An 18,271-nucleotide genomic window follows, 5' to 3' on the forward strand; every position below is an offset into this window, starting at 1 on the left:
CCCATTAGATTTGTGTGAAAATACTTTTGGCTGTATCAAGTTAAACATGCATATTGCAATATTTTACTGTTTCTTTTTAACTGCCAGGGATTAAAAAAAAACAAACCCAAAACTATATAATTACTGGGTCTGGTTTTTTGATTGTTTTTTCTTTAACTATTTTTGATTAACTGTATTTAGAGTAGCGAGCAGATTGACACGAACATGGCCAGCCCATGATTAAACACAGGAGTAAGGAGACAAAATGTTAGCCAAAGACAATGGAACGAACATCATCTCTTAAAAGAGATGTTCGGACTCTCCCTTTAAAATGATTCCCTTCATTTATTTTGAGATGCTGTTCTCCAAATCTTCTGCTGCTTTTCTATGTTATGAGTGCAATACAGCCTTCTAAATGAATGTATTTTAAATGACAGGAAAAAATCGGATGGAGGAATGATTCTCTACATTTGCTGGTGTTTGTGAGTGATGCCGATTCTCATTTTGGGATGGACAGTAAACTGGCAGGGATTGTTATTCCTAATGATGGGAACTGTCATTTGGACCACAATAATGAATATTCCATGTCAACAGTTCTGGTAATTTACTATTAATTTTGTACAACTCTGGCATTCCGGAAATTTGAAGACTGACACGAGCAACTTAGAAAATTAATGAAAGTATACCTTCATCACTGAAATGTGTAAGAGTTGGGGAATCTGGGTATTTACTGTCATCTACTTTATTTGTAATCGCACATTTTAGTAAAAAGCGAACAGTGTTTGTACGGAATGATGACAGATTATAGATAGGAAAAAAGAGCGCACAAATCTTATTCCTGCTAACCTGGAAAACACACGGAACAGGACCGACTGGTATTTCCTTTTGCAGGGAAGGCAAATTTTGCATTAATCATGTTCCCTGCAAGGGTGTGAATTCAGGAGGAGTTCAGGAATTTGTAGGACGCTGTTCACGTAGGAGAACTTTATCAGCTTAAGATACAGTGTTCAGAAATACTGAATGTATACACCACAGTGTTAAGTGTAGAACAAATACCCAGTTGCTCTGGCACAGTATTATTCTATGGATTTTATATATCTATCTATATGTACGTATCTATCTCACAGAGGCTACTGAGCCAAGTGTCCCAAGGGGACAAAAACAAGGGGAGTAAATTATCTATACTGTCTTTTATTTTGTATACATGTAGTGCCTAATTATAGTTTATACTATACAGTATTAATTATGATCATTTGAATGTGTGTTTCATGGGAGATAATTAGCAAGAGGACGCACAGGAAAAAATGGATTGATGTGGCTCTCTTCTGTTTGTTTGCAGGAGTATCCCACAATTGGACAATTAATTGACAAACTTGTGCAAAACAATGTTTTATTAATTTTTGCTGTAACGAATGAGCAAGTTCACACATACGAGGTGAGCAAACTGAAGTGTTCAGTTCTCCAGTATTTGTTTTAAGGTTGACCCTTTTTCACAGCTGATACAGTCAATCTAATATTAAGGACTGAATTTGTAAGATATTTGTGTAATAAAAATAGATAAGAAATTATATATCAGAGAAAGGCTCTTTTACTTAGGAAGTTCTTCATGTGTTGATTTTGTAGTTCCTAGGTAACTTTTAAATTGGATTTCAAGTTGAATTGCACTAATTTTTTAAGTCAAGGATTGTCAAGCTAAGCATTGCTGAACTATTCAGTGTAATGATTATGATTAGCCCTTTTGTCTTTTATAAGCTTAGAGAGGGACAGTTGAGCCTGTTCCTACGTTTATAAGACAAGAATATATTTTGAAAAATACATTCATCTTCATGCTCAAGTCCGAGATAATCGTGCGTTTTTTCAGCTGACCTGAGAGTTTTATTAATTTGTCTTTGTTTCTGGTCTCTTTCCAATGAGACAAATAGGAAAGCAGTGGCAAGATTAAAAATTAAAAAAATGATAGACAAAATCTATCTTCCCTCATGTATCGTTCCTCATGTCCACTGAGGGAAAACACCTTATTGCAGGGATTTTTGACATTAGGATTTGCAGAATCCCATTCTGTCAAGTAATTTCCTGCTCTAGGAAATCATGTCCTGGGAAATGGCGGCCAGGAGAGAGGGGAGAGCAGAGGAGCAGTGGTTATGGATATGCAAAATCCATACTTTTAATAAACTGAGTATCATTCATGCCTGCAGCTCCATCAGTCGTCTGTGCAGGCAGGAGTTTTCAGACTCCACTGATACCAGCCCTCCTGAAGCCTCGTGCTGCTTTTGGCCCGTTGGTGTTCCAGCTGTGAGCTGAGGCAAAGCCCCCAACGGCTGCTTAACTGCTTTTTGCAGTGAATGTGAGCAAAAGCCCGCTAAGATAAAATAAGAAGGATATTGGCACTTCTTATTTCCTTTTCTCTACAGTCCTGCTGCTGGGAAGATAATTTAGATCAGCAATAGTAGAAGTCAATCACTTAGAAATGCAGTCATAGCCTAGATTAGTTGAACTTTGTACATTAAAAAACTTCTACTAAATCTCATTATTGCTCAACAATGTCTTAATAGGGGCCCAATTAATGACAAGTGAAATTTTTTCCCTGATTTTAACAGGAGATGCATGAATAAGGGCTGTTCTAGGAGGTAGTTTGGAAGTATCTCTTTGATTTACAGAGCCTTTTCCAAAGAAACTTTTGTCTTACTGATGGCATTATATTTTCCCTTGGAAATTGTTGGCGGCCACCCTCAGAGTTGTCCAACAGTGCTCTTATCAGGGGGTTTCTATTTCAGTATCCCTGTGTCCCTGTTATACCAGCACCAAAGTTATCAAGTGGCACCCTTTGTTCACTGGGAACACTAAACGAAGATTTATAGCTAATAAAAAATGCCAGCCATTGTTAACCCAACTGGGGAATGGTTTGTTCTTGTTACTTCGTGTGTTAGGGGAAAAAAAAGAGTACAATTATGTTCTATCTTGTAGGGTATAGAGTAATCCCATTCAATATATTCTATCTGCTGCTTTCATCTTTTCAATACTGCTTTCTGTTGCTTATTTGGACAGTTATAGTTGTTATGGTGGATGTGGAAAATCAGTCAGAGCAAGTGCAAAAATCATACATAAGTCTCGCTGGAGATTTTCCACACTACAGTGTACTTTCCACGATACGTGTAGGACCTGCCAATAGGACAGTAGTGGCATGTTTTCACCTGTGTGATTCAAATTTGTAATATAAATGTAAATAATCAGGTATCTATGCTTAAAAATGTAAAAAGACCAAAGCAAGACAAAATTATTCTTGTGTTAAGGCCGCTGCTTGGGTGGCCTGGAAGAGCTGGGAGAGGGCCCTGAACTGGCACTTGGGCACTGCCATTAAACCACTCTTGTCTTGGTGTTTTACTTCTTTTTAAAAGCCTCAGTGATGGAGATTCTGCAGTCTGCCTCAGAAAAGCCTCCCAAACTTAGTCATCCTTTGAGGTGGAAAACCTCTCCCCAGTCTCATCTCAAATCTACTTGACCTCAGCCTCTAATCCTATCAGACCCCAGAACTGACCACTGCCATTTATCATTCACTTCTTAGGGAGAAGCGTACACTGCAATGACTGGGAGGACTTAGAAAGTACCTATTTAAATAGACTTCATAGATTCCATTATCTAGTCTATTTAGACAGACTAGATCTATCTAAGTGTTCAGACTGTCAAACATATATTTTATATTTCTAGCCCTGTATAATCCCCAACAATTCAGCCCAAAATAATCCAGTCATTTAATATTCTTGATCCTCTTCAACTGAATTTTCAGTTTATCCACTTGCATGTGTGTGTATTATTACTGAACCCACCAATATTACAGATTGCACAAGCTTGTAATGTGGCTGGGTTTCACTTTGATCCTTCCGTGCAACCAAAGAGCTACCGAGAGCAATCTAAAAGAGGGGGGAGATTTAGGTCTGATGCTCTCCCTGACCACAAGAGCTTTAAAAGCAGTCACATGGAGACATTTATAAGGCCACTCAAAATTCAATGCAAAAGAGGAGAGGAAATTCCTTACACTGAGCCCTGATAATTTGAGACTATTTGAAAAAGGATTATTATCTCCACCCCCTGCCCCCCAGTCTTTTAAAATATATTCATATATGTCTAACTTTTTGCATCATTAGTCCCAGCTGAGTCTTACCAAAGCAGCGGGGAATGTTTTTATTCTAGAAAAGGTATTCACTCAAAAAGCATCTGTGAATATTGCAAAAATAATGTTATTTTGACAAATTGTGTAAATCCTACTTTGGTATAAAACAAAACACCAGTCTTCAATGTTTCATGAAGCAGTTGTTATTATTACTGTTAATATTATCTGTTTTCAAGCAGAATTCTTTAAAAATTTATTCCAACTTAGATGAGGGAATAGACTCCCTCTATAATCCTGACAAAGCACCACTTCTTTTGAAACAGAAATCGCTCTTTTTTGGAGAAATTATTTCTCTTTATATCACAGGAGAATGCGGCTTGAAATTTGTTTTTTTTTTCAGATTGTATTTCACTGCTGAAAATTGAATTTACAGTACTCTAATCTCCACACTTGTACAGAATTTCAAATTATTTTTATGAATTTGGCCTGACATTCTATTTATGATGAAAATTCTTCTGACACTTACACTGCTAAAAGTCAGACATGACGCCACTGAACTCAAATGCATAATTCTCAAATTTCACATGCTAGTATGAATCAGAGTAACTCCATAAGAAGGAAGTTCATCTTTTGACGAATATTTGCTAAAAGAATAAATTCCATGACATCCTTTGGGTAGTTTTATGACAGTAGGACTCTGAAGGCATTGGTCTGCCTCACCTTGTTAATAATTAAACAGAAATATGTGCTAAAAGGCAGGGTTTAACGAATGGACTGGAGATACACACTTAGACCGCAAAGTCATCCTTGTATCACCATGCAGAAAAGTTTTGTTCAAAGAGGAAAGATAAAACGAAGTCTTCAGAACAGTACATCCCTGCTGTTTGTTTTGCATACCACAGATTAAAGGATGCTATACTTCAAATTCCAGGTTTATCGTCTTTTCTTATAGTTATCTCCTGAAAAGTCCAAGGGTACAAAATGCAGAGTTTCAATATTCTAAGAATCCTTGAGAGAGCCCTAATCACAGGAGAAGTCAGGAATGCACAGTCACCAGCTGTAACACAAAATGCAGTTAATCCCACTGATTTACAATAGCGCTTTAGAAATCTAATGAATGATAAGTATTCCATACATAATATACAACGTAATCACAGGGCTTTTGGAGACATAAAGTATAAGAGGGATATAAGGGTATCAAATTACCCATATTTATTAATAGCACTCTGGATTATTTTTTTTTAATTAAAATAACAGCATTGATACGATACATTGCAAAGGAAAATGAATGTTACAATTGTCATGGTTTTGGCCAAATCGGCCAATGGCCAGCGAGAGATGCTCCCCTCCAGCCTCTCGTGCACGGAGAGGCACAGGAGAGATAAAGAGATTTACGAGTTTAGAAGAAACTAAACTACTTTAATGAAATATTAATAATAAGGTAAAAAGGAAAATAATGAAAAAGATACAGTATATGCAAAATGGTATTAAGCTCCCAGGATGATGTCACCGGCAGGCACTGGGGAAGTCCCAGACTGGACGCAGCAACGGGTGGGAACGGGATTCCACAGATGGAGTCAGGAACATACAGATTGGGATCAAAGGGCCAACTCTCTTCCCTCAATGGCTGACGTCTGAGGAGGACGCTGTCTGTTCATCTGCCCAAGGGTCTGGAGTCAGGAATGCTCAGATCAGGCTTTTTTATGTTTTTTATATTTTTAATGATGAACACTTATAATTTTTCACAGGCATGGGCACAAGCAAAAGAAGTTCATGTACCTAGCCATCAGGAAAGATAAATTTGAATTAAGCATATTCAAAGTCTAGCTGCTAGATGTCACGTTAGTGTCACGATGCAATTTAGTGCAAAAAGAAAAGAAAACTTACCGCTGAAATCAATTGTTAAATTGGCACTATGTTATTAAAGTAAAGTCAACATACAATCAGTCATATCCGCAGAACACTGGGATACATGTGGGGTGTCACATCAATCATAAACCAGCAGCATTTTTTTAAGGGCATCTGTTAGAAGTTCTTGTGGCCCTTAGTTTAAACTTCTTAACTTCTGTGCCCTCACTAACCGGGAATTCAAGGTGCTCACTTGCTTGCAAAGATAAAAAAGTGTCTGCTGTTATTGAATGAATGGCCCAAGACCCTCAAATAGTACAACAGTAGAGCAGCTGAATCTGGTTTGGGTTATTTTTATTAGAAGAAAACACAAACGTTGACAGAATGTATCTTTATTCTAAATTTGAAAAATTATAGCTGAAAAATACTACAGTATCAAACTTGCAAGCACACGGAAGTGATTTAGCGATATATGTCCCGTTCATTTGCAGTGAAACTAGCGCTTCTCCATGGGACTTTTTTAACAGGACGTGTGTCATTGAATCTGCAATCATCTGAACATCTGAAAATGTCACTATTATTTTTTTTATTTGGCTCCAATATATTTCGTTCTTTTTCAGATGGTGACTCCTTGTCACCTACCATGTCACCTAGTCTTTTTTCATGTTTTATTTTTTTTTAATTTTTTTTTTTTTCCCCCAGAACTATGCAAAGCTTATTCCTGGAGCTACGGTTGGACGACTACAGAAGGATTCTGGAAATATTCTCCAGTTGATCATTGCTGCTTATCAGGTAAGGTGTTTTCTTCCTGCATGTTTATATTTTATTGCAGTTTGGTAAAAACAAGCGTCTTTGATTCTTCTACTGCACTGATTACAAGAACATCACTTTTTATGCTTAGGTGCTGACCTTAAGAGGAAAAGCATTGTTCACTGTGAGGATGAAGTGAGCACAGAAACAAAATTCCTCTAACCTTCTGTCATTCCTTAGTTCTGCTGGAATGCTAAATTCACAGCAGTGCCTCATCTGTCTTCCCTTCTTCATAGTCCCGTATTTCATACCTACTCTTAAGTCTTCTTTAATACAGGTATTCAGGTCTTCCCGTTCAATACCTCGACAGGGACCCAACCCTCTTCCCATCCGTAGCTGTCACCGGAGCAGACGTACAGTTGCTCTGCAGGAATATCTGGGCAAAAAAAAGCCCCCCAAAAATCTTGTGCTCAGTGCTCTTCTCTGCTTTAGCAACTTGATGCTGCCCCTGTGAGGCTGTTCTGAGTTTTTTAAAATGCAGAACGCAGGAGATGAAATGGGTTTGTGTAGATAATACCAAGACTTGAATGGGTTTGCTGAGATAATACCAAGAAATACTGTGAAGATGGCACTAAGATAAACACAGCACTGTTTTTCAGAGCTTTATTTGTAAAATGCATCCTGGCTGCCTGGTTCTCTTCTGTCAGGGGAATGTTTTTAGACAGTTTTACATGTCTTCACACAGATATATCAATTTACATATATGCTGATATACCATAGATTTCTCTCTTCCGTCTCAGCCCCTTTTTGTTAAAAACCTGCTCTACCAGTTGGCTACAATGCCAAATAACTCTTTGCAAAGAGCTTCTCTTTCTTTCCCTATTTTTTTTTCTGCTCTTCCTTCTATCACCTGAATGAGATGATCATCATTATGCCAGAAATTATTTTCATTTTGATGACAGGAAGGCAAACCTAATTCTTTTAACTCTGATAACTCTTATAAAAGCAATACAATTGGTGAGTTACAGTTTTTTAAATGAAATACAAGGTACCAGAAGATTGTCTATCCTATGGAAAACTAAATAAGCAAAGAACTTCAAGGTTAATCTTGGGAGTCTACACATCTTAATAAATACGAGGCAAAATTTTTACATGAGCAAAGATATTGCTAACTATTCAGTGGCACCAGGATTTCTCTTCTGGAGTCTGACCTGTTGCTAGTCACATCTGGTTCCTATCAGGACTTCTTGAGGCTGGCACTCTAACGTACAGACAGAGGTTCCTACATTTAACAGCTGAAATACCATTTTGTTGTCCGGTGAGTAACGAAAAAACAAAAAATAATTGTCCCAGTGCCGTGTCCTGCTGCCTTTGCTGCAACATTGTGTTAAGTGCAGAACGGTTCTTCCTCTAATTGCAGTGTCACGGCATCTTCTGCCTTGCTGGAACACTGGAAAGGTGGAGAGTGCATCCTCGCCTCTTCCCCCTAGGGTTACCTGTTGTCTACATTTATTTTTTTTTCCACTCTCCTTTTTGGACTTGCTGATATTTTCAGTCTCCATTGCCTCCTGCCTCAAAAAGGAATTTGTGTCAAGATACATTTTTCTTTTTCATATTTTAAACTACTCCCTGTGCTTTGAAGTTTCACTGAGTGCACCTTAGTTCTGGTGTTGCAGGGTTCGGGGAATAACAGCTCCACCTTCACCTTATCTTCATGTCTTTATGATTTCATAATATTTTATCACTCAGACACCTTCCACCCCTCAACCTTCTCTCCAAGTTGGACAATTCCAGCCTTTTAAGTCTCTGCTCAGCTGTTCCATCCCCTTGGTGACTTTAGCTGACCTTCTCTTTACTCTCCCTGACTGCAGTGAGTCCTTCCTGAGCTGTGGAGACCAGAAGAACTTGCAGTACGCAAGACAGGGCACACTAAGGTTTATACAGAGGCAAAACGATGCCCTCTGTCTTATTCTCAGCATCCTTGCTTATGACACCCAGGACATTGTTGGCTTTTTAGCTGCTGCGTGCTGAGCAGATCATCTCCCAGAGCTGTCAGTGGTGATCCTGGTGCAGCTCCTGAGTTGTTTCGGCTGGTCCTGGGTTCAGCCGTGCTGTGGGCAGGGTTTGGAGGGGGCTCTGAGCTGGGTCCTCGCTCCCATCCCACAGCAGCAGGAAGGCGGCTGCAGGAATGGTGCTCCTGCCTTGGGGCCATACCTCGTCGTGTCCTCGTTCAGGCACATCATGTCTGGACCACGCACCAGAGTTACTCATCGGTTCTTAAAATCCCACATGTATTTCAAGATGTACAAAGTATACAAGCAGCAACACGTAGCACACTCAACATTTCCCGGGGCCCACTTTATTGCTTCATGATTGAAAATCTTCCAAGTAGGAAACACTGAAAACCACCTTATAAGTGAAGTCATCTGAATTTTTTTGCACTGGGAAGGGGGAAATGAGGGTTAAAAATCACACGCAAAACAGAAGATCTAACTCTGCTTTTGCCACAACCCTTTCATGTTACTCTGAGCAGTGTAATTCAATGCCCGCTATCTCTGTTTCTTTACCCACAAGAAAGGAATAAATAACTATTTGCCACCCAAGTGTAGAGTTAGGCTAAATCTTTTAATGCTTTTAAAGTGCTTTTGAGTCTTTGCTTGCTGTACAAACACAAGGTTTGCCAATACCATTCACCATGTGTTGCTGTCTAAAAGCTTCAGAGAGGAAGTAAGCAAGTTAAGAAAGTCTGAGCTGTCAAAATATTTGTTCCAAGGAGTTCTCGTGTTCTTTCCAAGTATGATTCATTTTCTTCTGTAAGCATATTTCTGCCTGCTTTGTTTAACATTGAATTCTGCCTAACTTTGTATTGCAGAGCTGTAGGCTAAATTGCATGGTGACAGATATCAGGCCGTTTGATTAAAGTTATTCCAGGATTTTAAAATTCCAGAAGAATTCCACTCTTTTTTTCCAGTGCTTGGTTACCTTTTCACTTCCAGGAAATAAGACCAAAGAAATAATATATTAAAACGGGACAGGTAACACCAGGGCACAAGTTTGTAACACTGCTTTGTCTGTTGTTTCACTCAGGAAAATTTTTGAACAATAAATGTTTCTCTGTGAATGGCTTAAAGCTCACTAAACTGTCTGCTATTTGTCCCCAAAGTATGGGCAGGCAGCTTAGTAGATTTAAAATACCATTAGAAGTCCTCACAGATATTAAGATCTAAGAAGCTGGAGTTTGTCACAGTTTATACGTTCATTTTCAGTGGTGTAAGGTGCATATTTTGCCGTCTCACAACAGCAAGGCAGGTTCATAATGACCCGGGACAGGCACCAGGATTCAAAGTATTATGACTTGGTCTTCAGCAGCATTTAAGTTTCTCTCACGGTTGCACTCCCTTTGAGCCTTGTAGGTTCACAGCTGGTGGAAGAGGGACTATTTGGTGATATTTCCTGTCACATTAGCGCATACCAACATTCACAGTTTTGTCTAGAGTTTTGCTATATTTTGTCCTTTTGCGAGAGACCAACTACTGGAAACAAATCTCTCAATTGTTTCAATAACAACATAAGCACCTAAACTCTAAAACAAATATGAAGGGAAAACTGGACACATCCAGAGCTACCAAGGTTACCAACCTGGTGCCCAGTGCAGTTTCACTGCTCTGGCTGTCTGCTGGGAAGACTTCTGGGTGTTGCCTGAATGCATCTTGCACGACATGTTGCCGTTCTTTCTGGAAGTGCTTTGGTTTACTGACAAGGTTTTACAAATGAAAAGACGTTAAAAATACCCCACCAAACACAATGCTAAGACAAATTTCCAGGGAATCCAGGACATGTACAAAGGACGGGGAGTTGCTGGCTATGCAGGTTTATACCTATTCTACTTTTAGTTGGTTTTACCCGACCAGACCTTTACTCCAGTGAGTCATCCTGGTGACTTTACTGGAATGACTCACTGAAGTAAGGTCAGCAAGTGCTCATGCTCTGGTTGAAGTGCAGGGGGTATTTTGTAAAGCAATTAAGCTCGTAAAAGCATGAAGGCAAGTCGGTGAGACTTGTGCTCAGCAATTGCTAAGGTACTTTTGAAAATTTCCATTTACTGGATCCACAATCCGATGAAGTCATAGGGAATTTCCTTATGGTCTGCCGTAGGCTTTGGATTAAGGATAAGTTGTGTAAGCGCAGTTGCTATAAAATATTTTAGAGAGTTAAATATAAAACCCTGGGTGTGAGAGAGTTCAGGAAGTAAGTTTTTCGCTTAAGAAAGGAAAGTTTGATTGAACAAATTGATTTAAGAAATTAGTATGTTGCTGTATGCAACTTGAAAGAGAACCGACAGCTCATGAAGCAGGAATTTCCACCTGGAGAAGAAAAGAATGGAGCGAGGCCCCCAGCTGCAGGAGCTCACTGTGGGACTCGGCTCTGGCCCTGGCTCTGGCCCTGGCAATATCAAGCTCAGTCATGAAGGCCCCGCACTGGGGCAGAAGTGGGCTCGACGCCTGCCCTGCCGTGAGAGAAATTGTGAGGTTTGATTCTACCAGCAGAGATAAACGGGGAGCAATATTGCCACAGGCTGGTTAATCAGGAAGAGCCCAGTGTGAGCAATACAGTCAGGGACACAAATCTGTTCCTTGGTAAGACCAGAGCTAAAGGAAAACCTGTATCAGTCAGCAGAGCACTTAGCGATGAAAGATGATTTAATAAAAGACTGAATTTATTCTCCCGCAAGGGCAGGAAATAAGCCCTGTGATAGCGGATATTAAACTGATACCACCATTGCTTTCCACTGAAAGCCGGTTCTGTCGGCACTTTCTTTGTTTTGCCTGTTCTCCATTTTTCTTTCAATACAGAAGTCTGTAAATAAAGTGCTAAAACCATGAATTTACTCCCATTTAGGTTGGAATAAGTTACAATCCGTGTCACACAAACGTGGAGCATTAGCAGTACTTGGTAGTGTTATCATTCCATTCATCTCACGCCTTTTTTCTTTTAGGAGCTGAGGTCTGAGGTGGAGCTGGAGGTTTTGGGAGACACGGAAGGTCTCAATCTCTCTTTCACAGCCATCTGTAACAATGGGACCCTTTTTCCACGTCAGAGGAAATGCTCTCATGTGAAAGTGGGAGACACGGTAAGTAAAGAACAAATTCTCAAAAGACATGAAGTCCAGTGAATTTAGGACACCAAGGTAGAGAGTTTGCTCTTTATTAAATAATCTTCCTCCAAAAAAGTTACAAAAAAAGTAGGATTAGATATTAGGAAGAAATTCTTTACTGTGAGGGTGGTGAGACACTGGAAGAGGTTGCCCAGAGAAGTTGTGGCTGCCCCATCCCTGGAAGTGTTCAAGGCAAGGCTGGATGGGGCTTTGAGCAACCTGCTCTAGTGGGAGGTGTCCCTGCCCAGGGCCGGGGGGTTGGAACTAGATCATAGAAACACAGAATGGTTCGGGTTGGAAGGGACCTTAAAGATCATCTAGTTCCAACCCCCTTAAAGATGGTCTTTAAGGTCCCTTCCTCTAACCATTCTATGATCTTCTTCTGTCCTCTGCATGTGCTTCCAGAGCACCCTGCAGAGCTACGTGTGCTGCAGCTCTGAACAGACACCGTTTTCTCCTCCAGGCCTCTTTCAACGTGACTGTGAGCCTCTCCTCTTGCGAAAAAAACAGAAGGCATATTGTGATAAAACCAGTGGGGCTCAGTGACACGCTGGAAATGGAAATTCATCCCCAATGCAGCTGTAGCTGCCAGTCAGAGGCTGAGAAGAACAGCCCAAAATGCAACAAGGGGAAAGGATCGCTGGAGTGCGGGGTGTGCGTCTGCAGCCCGGGGTACGTGGGGCCGCACTGCGAATGCCACGAGAGCTCCCTGGGCACCAGCTCCTGCAAGGGCTCTGCAGAGCAGAGCTCCTGCAGCGGGAGAGGCGACTGCTACTGCGGGCAGTGCGTCTGCCACCCATCCCTCTACGGAAAGGTGTACGGGCCACGCTGCGAGTGCGATGACTTCTCCTGTGTGAGGCACAGAGGGCTCCAGTGTGGAGGTACCATCCATCCCTTGATGCTATTTCTAGTGTCTGCATTTTAGAGCTTTATTGTCTCATTCTTAGCTATCAGCTTGTGAATCTACATTTTCATCATCTTGAATCATCATTTTCATCATCACTCGCAATCAGTTCTGTATAAAGTGTAATTTACTATTTCTGAATGATCTTTAGACTTAAAACAGGAAACAACTTTTAACCCCGTTTTCAAATTTAAAAATGAGGCACCTTGAACCACTCCGTAGCTAGTCTCAGTTGGCATGGCTTTACTGGAGCGTATCAGCTGCCATCACCCTGGGGCAGACTTAATGGCTGTAGGTGATTTTAGCTCCAAGGAAGTTTAGGTAAGTATACTGGCGCCAGTGTACAGTTTCACTCTGACATGATTATCAAAGCATAAAAATCTTAATTAATTGATCTCAACTAATCACTTTTAGGATAATTCTGTTATTTTTGTAATTTTAACCCAGTAACCTCAATGATTCTTGGTTTATCTTAGTGAGATACAACCAGAATTTGAGAACTTGTATTTAGAATTTTTTACCTGGGCTACACCGTTGTAAGTCAGAAGCAATCCTATTGAAAAAATGGGAATAGCATTAAACTGGCCGGAACCAGCAATGAGATTGTGCTGAATAGACAGGCTGAAATTATGCTGCTATAAATGAATGAGGACTTACCCATTAGGTTGTGCCCCGTTGGGAGATAAGATCTGTGTGGAGGACTCCGGTGAAGAGAATGGAGCTGCTCTGGCTTACAGCCAGCCTAAGCGAAAATTTGATCCTCCCTTAAATCTGAAAATGCTGGGGGAGGAAGAAGGATGTTTAAGAGTGGGAAGAGTTGGAGAGTGGAAAATATCTGCTGTTAAGGAGAATGATTTTAAAGGCCATCATTCAGGTTCTTATTCAGAGACCGGTTTAAAGTATAATAAATGTTTTTGCAGGCAACGGTGACTGTGACTGTGGGGAATGCCTGTGCCACAGCGGATGGACTGGTGAATACTGTAATTGCACGACTGACACCAGCGCTTGCACTGCTGAGGATGGGACGCTGTGCAGTGGCAGAGGCGAATGCGTCTGCGGGTCGTGCGCTTGCACCCACCCGGGGGCTTCAGGCCAAACGTGTGAAAAATGCCCTCTCTGCGGTGACCCTTGCAGTTCCAGGCGGTAATGTGCTGGTTTTACATCTTTGACGTTTGTGTCGTCCAGGTATCTATTTCCTGTACTGCCTCAGCAGGGTGCTTACTGCCGCTACCGTAAATGGGATTTACAGACCAGAACCCAAGAGCTTCTTTGCCCTTTGAGAGAGGTAGTTGTACCTCATACATCAACCAGTTATCAGCATTACTCGCGTACAATAGAACTTTATGGAAAACAATTTAATCACCTACAAGCAGCAGAAGTAAAACATCACACTTCCACTGCTGCCCCTGTCTGTACAACTAATCAGAATGGTGGCTGCCTACGGTAACGTCAGACAAATACAGATGAATCTCCTTGCAGTCCACTGTACAGAATAAAAACATCCCAGCATAGCTACTACAGCAAAAATGAGGACTCACAGAAAAGTTTGGCATTTGTATTACCATTCTCATTCGTATGAATTCATAAGGTCACACTGTCTGCTCAAGCTTTACACATGTGCAAATTCATAGTCCAAATTCAGTTAAGCTTGGCTGAATTAAAGGGGCCCAACTGTGATAAACTGGCTCATAGTCTGGGGATGAAATCAGTGCGTAGCTGTATGTCACGTATAAGTTGATGATAAATTGATTGTAAATGGTGAAGTGTCTTCTCTTCACTGAGCATACAAAATTTATGTAGCTTTCCTGCCGTGATGCGTGGTGTATGCTACAGGGCATGGTAGGAAAAGCAACCAAAACCATGTGTGACACAAAGCTGACCGCTCTAAGTACACGCATGCTTATGCTTGTGTTATGTGAGCTCTTGCAGGGCTACAGTCAGCCCAAAATGAGCAGGCTTCCACAGAAATTTAAGCTAGAAGTTGAATTAGGCTTCACAGAATACACATTATTAATGACCCTGGTTTTGCTTGCTGAGCTCCGAGTCAGTAAGTTGCATTAAAGTTTCATGACTATATTCATGTCTGCTTATTTAGAGTTGAGGCCCATTCCTCTTCCACACCAGCTCTCCACCACTGTATTTTCATGCCTGTCGTTGCAGTCTACACTGTATCTGAGATGAGAAGCTATTCTATGGCATGCGATTTAATCATCGTTTATGTTAGTGCTAAATTGGACCTACAAAACCAAGCCAAACAGTTTGTTCAAAGCTTCAAGCAAAGAGAACTTCGGCATGCAACTGCTCTAAACATGAAAGACAATGTTGCTGCTTTGCTCTGCTCCATTTGTCAGAGAACAAGAAATATAAATTTACATGATGGGCATTACATTAGTCTATTTAAACATGTATATTGTGTGCAGTGTTAGATCTTTTCTCTCTGGTCCAGTGTCTTCCTTTGCTGAAATGCAGGTCAGGGAAAGCCAAAAGAGAGAGAACATTGGGAATCCCAGCTAGGGTAACCAAGAGAGCTGAAAGACCAGGTCAGAGGGGATGGAGATTAATGGCTAGGCAGCTCAGAAGAAGAGTGGCAGTATAAGAAACATGGCAAATATGACAAAACCACCAACAGCACTGAATTTGTCTCCATGAGATAGAGGCTATCCCATTACCTACTCGCTTTTACTATTCACCATCTCCAGAGCGAGTGATAAGGTCATCTCCATCCCATGAAGATAATCTTGGCAGCCTCATCATATTCTAATGAATATATGTAATTCAATGCGACAGGAGACGGCCAGTACTTTTGGGGATGTTTTCTTGCAGTTCTGTTCTTTTCTTTAAGCAGTTGGTCCTTCAGGCTCCTGCACAGAGTCTCAGCCCCTGAATCTGGCTGAAGTTATTTGTGAAGAATCAGCAAGATACATTTCGCATCAAAAATTTTCATATATGAATTGTATTCATTGCTTCCTTTTTCCAGGAATAAACTCTGGATATATTGAAATCCTCATTGAATTTCTGGGAAGATTTTCAGAGACTTCTAAAGGCATTGGTTTAGACTCTGTGTTTTTAAATATTTCAGTCATTCCACCATTAAATAAAGTAAATAATTTTCCGATAAATTGCATTAGTATATTATTATAATTAGGATCCAAGTAAGTAATTCCTGAGACAAGTAATCACATTCAAGAGACATCTGTTGAGACACCTGAATAGTGTTTTAATACGTTATTCAATAGACTTTCAACAAAGGAAGACTTATAGTAGGTGCCCCAGCTTGATCTCTCTGAAGCCGGTTTCAGATATTGTTCATCTGATAGGCATTCCTTTGGCTGGTGTTTCGTGTGAGCTTAGTTACGAATATTTATTTTTGAAAATTAATGTTATGTGTGAGTAACCCCATGTCTTTGATAGACCTACATGAATAATGTTGCCTGGGGTTCTGTCTGGTAGCTAGTAAGCTGGGAGAGAAACGAGGACAAGAGAGAGCTTATCCACAATACCTTTATTCAGGTGTTTGGGGTTTTTTTATGGTTGGGTTGGGGTTTTTTTTGGTGGCCGTACCTATCATATTTCTGAGAACTACTGTATCCATAGCACAAGACCTTTTGTTTAGCTTCTTTTTAAAATGCAGATGCATACGTACTGGCTTTTATGTTGTTGCTTTGTGACAGGCAGAGATTGATGAGCCGCTGAATTATTTTCCACAGGAGCTGTGTGGAATGTCACTTGGCTTCCGATGACAAGTCACCGGGAGAATGCAGTGAAAAATGCAAATTGGTTGATGCAACTGTCAGCACTGCAGAAGGTTTGTACACTTGATCTTCCTTTTCTCTGTGTGCGTGATTAGAGATAGTTTCCACTTTCAGTAGTTTTGTATTTGAAAGTAGCCTTGTTTTTCTGCTGTGGAATTATCTTAGGGATCATAAGGCAATTGCTGCCCGTCTACGGTTCTTCTGTGGTAAGTGGGAAATGCAGATCAGGGCTGGTATTACCCCTCCAGCTTAATTAACTCATTGGATCACACCTACTTTCTAATCAGTTTATGTAAGAAAGGACAGAATTTAATAAATACCGGTCCCTGCAAATGAGTGGCTGATGAAAGCCCCTGAGGTTAAGTCAGCCTGCACCATGAGCTCCAGGGTGGCTTCTTTTACCGTGGAAAAGCAAAACCTGACTCCAGCCCTTATGCAGACTCCTGATTAGAGTCGGCAACTAGACACAGACCTTTAACCTGCGGCAAAGACATTCAGCTTCTTGTCAGGTTTTATTGAGACACTCCCAGTATCCTAAAGGCTAAGCACCTCTCTCAGTTACTCATTGTAATTCAAAACTGCTCTCCATCAATGGGAATTTCTGGAATAGGAATTATCCTCAGAAAAAAAATACAACATTAAATGAAATACTACATCAAAGTCCTTTTCTTTCCTGTAGAGGAAGGTGCTTGCCTGTGCTGTAGGCAGTCTGTTTATTCTAATGGCAACCCTAGCACCAGTCCTATGGCAAAGCGCGACTGTTAGGTGAGGCAGGACATAGGTGCATTATATCCACACCACAGATGTAAACTTAAGCATTAAATCAGGCAAGAGTAAAAGTCAGGACGACAACGCAGACTGCTGTATGGACACCTAAGGATTGTGCCTGCAAACTGATGGGAGCCCATCCAGAGCTGCAAGCTTTCACAAATTTCACTGTTACACATCTTTCCAACAAAGCCTACACCTTTTGGCTTTGATAACGTTATTCCATAATATAGAGCTTAAAAGCTGCAAATATTGCCCTTGTGAGGAAAACTAATTCTAATTTTGTATTTTTATTAAAATTTTTATTATGCTTTCACTTTCCAGACATTAGTGTATGTTTACAAATATAAAAATATATCTTTTCAAGCTTCAAAAACATACGAGCACTTTTATTGTATCTCTGTAGTTAGCGAAATTTTCAGGTTGCTATTGCCATATGGCAGATATCTGTAGCTAGGAATGTATAAGACAGTCTCCTTTCAAATATTATGAATACTGAACAGGAACAGTGACTTCTGTGGCTCCATTCACACACATAGAGGTCACAGGAATCGGAGAATGACAACATCATCTCCTGTTCCTGCTTATTTCCTTTTTTTCGTGTCCTCTGCTTCCCTGGTTAGGACTGTCAGCTACTTCTTTAGATTTGAAGTTTATTTGCAGCAGTTACAGCCACCGCTATAGTGAAGGCTGGATAACTGTTCCCATCCAAACTCCTCCAAAAAAATTTTAAAAATTAACAAAAAAAGAAGATGTTGTAAACTGTGTTTAATCTAAAATGCTTGTGTAATAGCACAAAAGTTTGGTTTTGGCATGGAGGTAGCCTCATTAAGAAGTCCTGAGGGGAAAAAAAAAGTAAATCTTGAAAATATTAATAAAAAAAGTAATCTTAAAATCACAACTGTATTACCTCAACAGAAAAAATTTTTGAAAGTGGTATAACTAGACCACCACATAATATTTAAGACAGCTTATTACGCAACTTCATATGGTAGCATACTGCTCCT

The 18,271-nt window shown here is 40.4% G+C and overlaps 1 protein-coding gene across 2 annotated transcripts in view; it reads left to right on the forward strand.

The window, feature by feature from the left end:
• Window positions 1-18,271, forward strand: part of ITGB6 (integrin subunit beta 6) — a 50,069-nt gene that overhangs the window by 22,799 nt on the left and 8,999 nt on the right. For both annotated transcript variants that reach the window (XM_074595347.1, XM_074595348.1), the window contains exons 8-14: window positions 417-578; window positions 1,319-1,414; window positions 6,638-6,727; window positions 11,682-11,816; window positions 12,304-12,721; window positions 13,665-13,887; window positions 16,452-16,549. In XM_074595347.1, coding sequence (XP_074451448.1) covers window positions 417-578; window positions 1,319-1,414; window positions 6,638-6,727; window positions 11,682-11,816; window positions 12,304-12,721; window positions 13,665-13,887; window positions 16,452-16,549 — 1,222 coding nt within the window. The remainder of the gene's footprint in view (window positions 1-416; window positions 579-1,318; window positions 1,415-6,637; window positions 6,728-11,681; window positions 11,817-12,303; window positions 12,722-13,664; window positions 13,888-16,451; window positions 16,550-18,271) is intronic.

Source organism: Larus michahellis, chromosome 7 (assembly GCF_964199755.1).
Source record: "Larus michahellis chromosome 7, bLarMic1.1, whole genome shotgun sequence".
Lineage (NCBI taxonomy): Eukaryota > Metazoa > Chordata > Aves > Charadriiformes > Laridae > Larus > Larus michahellis.